This window comes from Acanthisitta chloris, unplaced genomic scaffold (genome assembly GCF_000695815.1).
Source record: "Acanthisitta chloris isolate BGI_N310 unplaced genomic scaffold, ASM69581v1 scaffold12956, whole genome shotgun sequence".
In the NCBI taxonomy this organism is placed as follows: Eukaryota; Metazoa; Chordata; class Aves; order Passeriformes; family Acanthisittidae; genus Acanthisitta; species Acanthisitta chloris.
The window spans coordinates 2827-10298 of NW_008678763.1; the positions used below are offsets into that span (position 1 = coordinate 2827).

The 7472-nt window shown below is 43.8% G+C and overlaps 1 protein-coding gene across 1 annotated transcript; it reads left to right on the forward strand.

The window, feature by feature from the left end:
* Positions 1-1369: 1369 nt before the first annotated feature.
* LOC103804428 (RNA-binding protein 6-like) lies at positions 1370-6940 on the forward strand (the record flags this gene model as incomplete). Its single annotated transcript, XM_009077041.1, has 4 exons — positions 1370-1478; positions 3684-5019; positions 5776-5865; positions 6871-6940. Coding segments are annotated over exons 1-4 (1540 nt in total), but the record flags the coding sequence as incomplete, so codon positions are not given.
* Positions 6941-7472: the final 532 nt, after the last annotated feature.

Consider the following 7472-nt stretch of genomic DNA (forward strand, 5'->3'; position numbering starts at 1 on the left):
CAGTCTCCATGCTCTTGGATTCACGTCTGAGAAAGATAGAGCTTATGGAGGAAATCCTTGGGACCAGGGATCAAGAGCCATGTATAATGTGAGTAGATCAGTGGTCTCAGGCTTGAGTGACCAACTGAATGAACCTGTTTCTTTGAGAAGTGTTAGGGTGGATGGATCAGCAGTGATTGGACAGGTTGCCTTCCTCAGCCTCCACACCTTTGTGTACTGAGGCCTGCTGGGCCTTGCCATCCCTGAGCCTTCACTGGTGGGCAGTGGACTCTGGGAGGAGTGGGTACTCCCTCTTGGCAGGGCACTTTCCCCTCAGCTCCTTGGCACACGTAGCTGCCAGCAGCGGCATCTACATTCTCTCCCTGGTGTAAAGTCTGTTATAACCTGCTCTGTCCTCCTGCCTCCCCTACTGCAGGGCTGACCTTTGGAAGTGGCAATAAAGCAGGACTTTGTGTGCTTTGCTTCAACACAAGCTACTGTAGCTGGGCTGGGCAGTGACTGCCCATACTGCCCTCTGTTCCCCAGATCAGTGTAGTTAAATAATTCCACCTTGGTGCCACTTGGTAACAGCCTAGGAGCCCCATGTCTCTCAATCTTGGTGTGCTGACACCACAGCTGGATCGGCCAGAGCAGGTTTGAGGCCATCAGGTGGCCATATCCCTCAGTCTGCTCCATGTTCTGCTGCAGCCTTTTTTTCCTTTTTGTAAAGATGGAAGTACTTCCTATTTCAAGTCCTGGCTGTGGTTATCGTTAGGAAATCCTCACCTTCTCTGCTGGTGGGAGGAAGGGGATGAAATTTTAGATTTCTTTTGAGGCAAGTGTTATTTACGTCACTCAGCTTGATGAGGGCAGCGCTGGAGAACAGTGTCTGTCATCCTTTATTGGCAAAGCCTACTCTGCTATCTACATACTTCCAAGGGCAGAGTACCCATAGTAGACCAATCGTAGTGATTGTTTCCTTGAACAGCAAAGAGCTTTTGTCAGAAATAGATTGGATTAAACATTAATTGCAAACTGTTGTTCAGCAACGGTCCTTGTTGTTTATAGATGGTGGCGTTCTCACATTCCTAGCTGCACCCCAGATAGTGTCAGACAGCACAGTATGTTGGAAAGCTTTATGTTAATCAAAGCAGATATCAAATTGTTTGCCCACCATATTGACAGTTTGATTTCAGGAGTCATTTGACACTTGCAAATTTGAACGTGGAGAAATGAAACACTTGAATTCATTCATGCCTGAGTGTGGTCCTGTGTGTGTCTGTGGATCCTGATCAGATGTTACACACACCCCTTCTAACCAGCAATGTTATTCTCATGTGGTATGTGTCATTAGCCTTGTGGCTTATTGTCATGTTATTTGTTCAACAGGTTGTGGTGTCTGGGTGTTCTTAGAGTGAATTAACCATTTCTGGAAACCTACCAAACAAGATCAAGATGTGGGGAGACCATCGACAAGGCAACAGAATGGGGTCGTTTCGGTAAGCACTTGAATGTACAGTTTGTTTCAGCAATGTTCTGAAATACAATAAGCCATGGGAACTTTCTGTTTGCTGTTTTGGTAGGAGTTGTGAGGTCTTTGTGAAGCTAGGTGTGATTGCCAGAGAATAGGCAAGTTAATTGTTAGTGTATCATTTTTGCATTTCTGTGAAGTTTTTAGTTTAGTTTTTTAACAGCTGCTTTTAGTATTTCTATTCCTTCTCCACACCATCCTTTCTAGAAATACTTAGTTTAGCTGTTGTGAGTTAAGGTGATGATGTGCCATATGGTTTTTGGTGCTATGTGCTGTTAACACCTAGAGAGAAGCACCAAGTAGTGTGATGTTGATTCTCTTCAACTGTGATGCTTGCCTTAACTCCAGAAATGCTTGCACTTTCCTTGCACACAGGATTTTATGAAACCTTTGAAAGTTTCATTCTTTCCATGAAGTTAGTAAGTCCTTCGTGGAATCATAGAATAGTTTGGGTTGGAAGGGGCCTTAAAGATCATCTAGTTTCAACCCCGTGCCATGGGCCGGGACACCTTCCACTAACCCAGGTTGCTCCAAGCCCCATCCAGCCTGACCTTGAAGCACTTTCAGGGTTGGGGCATCCTGTGCCAGTGCCTCACCACCCTCACAGGGAAGATTTTCTTCCTGATTTCTAATCTAAACCTACTCTCTTTCAGTTTAATCTGATTCTCTCTTGTCCTATCACTCCACACCGGTGCAGAAATGTCTGTATCCCTCCTTCATAAGACATTTTTGAATGTCACTGGAACTGTTTTAAATATTCATACACAACTGACCTGCACAGCATGGTATTTTCTTAGTTTGTATTCCTCTGGATGTTACTGAGACCTGTGCTTGCAAGAGGGCTCTGGGTATAGATATAAATAAAAATAAAAATGGAGGCACTGAAAGCTAGGATTTTCCTCTTGTGCATAATTCTTTCATCCTTTACTCACATGTCCATCCCGGTTCCTTGAAGATCAGTGTAATAAAGGTCCTCCTTGTGGTATACCTTAGGTTTCTGCAAAAGAATGCTTCAAACAAATGTCTGCTATAATGTGTTTGGAAAACTGATGAAAACCAGTATCCTCCAGAACATGTCTCAACAGTATTGATAAGGGAGTGATTGTATCTTATGATGATATCAGTAGTGCTGTTCTGATAATTTTTAGGTGGATTTTATTGGCATCGTTCTTTGATGTATTGGGTGGGGAATGCTGACCTTGATCCAAGTTTTAATTACTGTTCTACGTGGTGGTGAAATGGACATATAACTTAGGAAATCTGTGTATAGTTTGATTAATCTTGATGAGAATTTCTATAGTGAAACTCAAAGAACAACATGACTTGCTGTAGTTGCAAAGGAAATGTCCGCTGCTTCGGGTAGCATTTGGTATTTTGAAACGGGTTGATAGTGTATTATTCTACCTTTTAAAAAAATGTATTAGAATTTCACTTAGATGAAAAATCAGGTAGTTCCATCTCAAAAAACCCAGCCTTATTGAGTTTTGAAAAACCCAAGAGGAAACTTCTTCCTGAGTGTTTTTATGCAGATATTGAGAGAGCTCATAGCTGTAGTGTTGTAAACTCAGCATGAGACGGTTGGAGAGGTGAGCACAGAGACATCTTGGACATTGATTGTCGCCATATTCCTGTGAGGCATCCCCAAAGTCTGAACTGATGGCTCAGCATTTTGCCAGTTTGGACTCCAGCACAAGGAAGCATAAATGAGTCTTTGTAGTATGTCAATAAAGCCTGTTTGGTAATCTCTACTTTCATGTGCCTTAGGATGATGTGTGAGTTAGCTGTTTCCATACTGCCTGGAGAGCTTAAGCTCATGGGGTTCCTCAGGCGTGTGCTGGTGATGCTAACGATGCTAACACACCGGTTGCTGGAACCTCGGACAGCTGCAGAGCTGTGTGCAGTGCAGGACTATGTGGATTGCTACCATCATTAACCCATTAATATTGCAGGTATTCCCTGTTGAGTGCTTCTGGAAATTGTGCTGAAATGGGAGCACCCAAGTTTACTTTCTCACATCTGTCGTATGCTGCCTCATCTTAAACTGCCAAACATCAGTGTCTTCTGCGGATCTTAGACTGTTACACAGCTCTATAAAAGTTTAGAGAAGAATGTGCTGCTGTGTAGATTTCAGACTCTAAGCACGTTATGAATAATACTGTCTTTATTTCTACAGTGGGAGCCAAGAAGAAAGGTTTGCTCCCGGGTGGAACAGGGAATATCCTCCTTCCCTTGATAGCCTTGCTCAAGAAAGACACTCTGGCAACTTCTCTGGCAGAGAATCACTTCCTTTTGATATCCAGGCACTCACAGGCCTCCTCAATCCTCAGTTTGCCAACAGAGAGGAACCTTCTTTCAGCTATGGAGCTAGAGATGGACCACGTAGTGACTTCAGAGGTGGGGAGGGACACCATGATTTCAGGGCCAGAGATTTCCCACCATCTGACTTCCAGGGCAGAGACGAGTCTCAGGTGGATTTCAGAGGTAGGGAGCCACCCGCTTCGGAGTATAGGGGCAGGGATATGTACTCTGGAGACTTTCGGGAGAGAGAAGGGCCCCCTATGGACTTCAGGGCTGGGGACGTTCCTTCAGGGGACTACAGGAACAGGGAGACATTCTGCATGAACTACAGGGACAGGGAAGCACATAACATGGATTACAGGGGCAGGGATGAACCTCCATCAGACTTCAGGGGAAGGGGATCTTATGATCTAGACTTCAGAGGTCGAGATGGGTCTCATTCAGACTTTAGGGCAAGAGACATGTCTGAGTTAGACTACAGGGGCAGAGAGCATTCCTATTCCGACTTCAGAAATAGGGATGTACCTGATTTGGACTTCAGGGGTGTGGGCACCTCTGATTTGGACTTCAGAAACAGGAACGCATCATCGTCAGACTTCAGAAACAGGCAGAGGTCCCGGTCTGATCAGGATTTTAGGAGCAGAGATGTGGCTCCTCCTATGGACTTTTCAGATAGGGAAATGCCTCCTGTGGATCAAGGCCTTGTAGATTTTAGACGCAACCAATCTCCTGTACCATTAGAAAGAGAGGGCTCTGGTTTAAGCACCAGCAAGAGAGACGAGTCTGCACTTGGTCTAGATAGAATTCCCTTTGGTAGCCAGAAAGGAGAATTTCAACACTCTGAGGCACCAGCCAGAGAAGAGGAATCCCTTGGATTGGGTCTTGAAGATGACACTTCACACAATTTCCAGAATAGCCGTGGACCTCTTCCTGCTCTTCAGGACCAAGAGGAGCAACCTCAGACCTTTGCTAACAAGCAACAACAGCAGCAGCTTTCAGGGGGAGAGCAGCAAAGATCCGATTCTGATCTTGGGTTAAAGGGTGAAGGTGACCTGGATTTCCTTGGAAGGCAAGATACAGACTACCGGAACATGGAGTATCGCGATGTGGATCACCGGCTGCCAGGGCATCAGATGTTTGATTATGAACACGGCAAGTCCTTTTCAGAAGGAAAACCCAGCAAAGATTCTAGACTCTATAAGAGCCTTCAGGTAGGTGATTTTGTCAATTGATGTTTCTGTTAAACGCATGTTGGCCAAAGAATGGGAGGAGCTGGGAATGAATCTTCTTCCATATCCCACCACTTCAGTTCTATCCTAATCCACCAGCCTTCTCTGAGATCATCCTCTGCTCCAGGTTGTTTGAAGGGCACCCTTTCTATCTCAGAAACACTTTCTTCTCAAGGGAAGTGCAGTTTAGCAAATGAGAATTGCTAAATACATAGAACCAGATTGGGTTCAGAAAGTTCCCAAAATGAAAATGACCAAACAGAGGGAGGGTATTGGGGGGAAGTAGGGTACAGAAGAACTTACTTTATTATTTTCTCCTGGCCATTGCTTATGAGCAGTAGCAGAGAGAAGCCACTGGCTTGGGGTGGCCTTGTGTACAGCTGTTCTTGTGCATGCTTTGTTTTCCTTCAGAGTTAACTTGGAAATCTGAAGGTAATGGTAACTACTGAGTTAATAACTGCTGTGGAATTTGAATATCCACTGGTGGAAAGCAGAGAGAAGTGATTTGCCTGTTTTATTTTCCTGGAGCTAGGTTTCTCTGTACAGCTCAGTGGGCATGTGAAGTACCAGTGCCAGTTCTCCAGAGCTCTGAATCTCAAACAGGAGTCAAAACTTTGAGCCAGGCCGCATACAGGCCTTTGCCTTTGAATTATCCCCTGCTTTGTTTTGTTACTGCATGTGTATCTTGTAAGCTGACATCTCTCATTTGTAAAACCATCTCAATTGTGTGAACTCAAGGACCAGGATTACCGGACCTGCCCCAAATACATGAAGCCCAGCAAGCTCATTCGTCTAGGAGGAGTGCCTGAAAATGCCACAAAGAATGATGTAAGTGGAATAGTCTTAATCCAAAAACTTCTGTTAAGGGTTTCTAAAGTACCATTTTTAAGCCTGGTTCATGTAGATCAGATGGTCTGTCATTTTCCCCAGGGAAAATCCAGATTTAGAAGTCATTGCAGTGTTACCTTATTGCAATGTTACCTTTTATCTGATTATTCTGGGAGTTTGGGGGGTCTGGAAGTGATGAGTTTTTCTGCAGTCATGTGTGGGGTGTTGATAGCTAGAAGCCTTGACTTCAGACTCTTTAACATGCCTTACTTCCATCACTGCTTTATATATACCAAATATTGTTACTACTATTTTGGGCTCAGAAGATACATAGCATCTAAGTGAACTTGTTTGTTCTTAGTTACTTGAAATTGCTTAAGTGAGCATTACAAAGATGGGAAAGATGTTACTGCTGTTTTTAGTAAAAAACCATAAAATGATATGGGCTACAAGGTGAAAGAAGTTCCTTTTCCAAAAGCTTCCACTTTGAATTAGGACTTTTTGGGTTTGGTTGTGTTTTTTTGTTTGGTGACAACTCCAAGCATGAGAAGCCCTATATGCAGCAGTTTTTGCTAGGGTTAGCTGTGGTGATCAGCTTCTGAGGCCTGATACTTGAGAACTCATGACAGAAACTTTGTCCTTCAGAGGATGGTAAGACTCGGAACAGTTGTCCTTGTACTTTGATTTTCTTGAAGGCAGTAGGTCATCTCTGACCTTAAATAAAGATTAGAGGTGAACTGTCTGTCAGAAACCAGGGTAATAAACGTTTGTACAGTTGAATTGCGGTGTACATGGTGCTCACTTCTTCAAACAAAACCCAGTGATAAAACTCGGTAGTGGTTCTTAGGTACTGCTGGAACTTAATCAGGAAAGTGTGTCAGTTTGTAATGGAGTTAATCTTAAAAGAACAGAAGTCTTGGAGAGAGAGAGAAATGCACATTAGCAAGTACCCCGCGTTTGGAGGTTTTATTTTGGAGGTTGAAGTGGATCTCGTTTTTCCTGTAGATTCTCAATGCTTTCCGAGGGCCTGATGGGACACCTGTGAAGGACCTGCGACTGAAAGATTACAGCTCAGGTGAGAATGCTTTCCAGTGCTTCCAGTTTCCAGTTTCCAAAAGAGTATTTTTTACACCAGTACTCTCTTACACAGTTTGGTTAAAGTCTTTGGTGCCACAGTTGCAGGTATTTTCGATGGAGAATGCTCACTGAGTTTTGTAGTTTGTCCTCTTGTCCTCAAAACTGTTGGCTATGCTCACTGCTGCCTCAGAGGTAAAGCATGTGTCCAGAGAGGTGTAGGAGCAGCAGGAAGAACAGTAAGGCTGTTCTAATAGCCATCAGGAGTAAAGCTGATACTGACATGGGACAGCAGGTTAATTCCTCGATAGTTTGGGTTTTTAAATTATTGCTAAATCCTTTTGGATTGTTCTACATCTTGTTTCTGAGATGGTCTTACTGTGGAACATGTCCTGCACAAATTGTGTCCTCAGGAAACCTCATCCTAACATTTCTCCTTCAGTAACACGAAACTGGTACCTTCTTAGATACGAAGACAAGTTAAAAAAAGACAAAGTAAGTTTTATAAGCAAATATCCAAATACTGGTCTGGA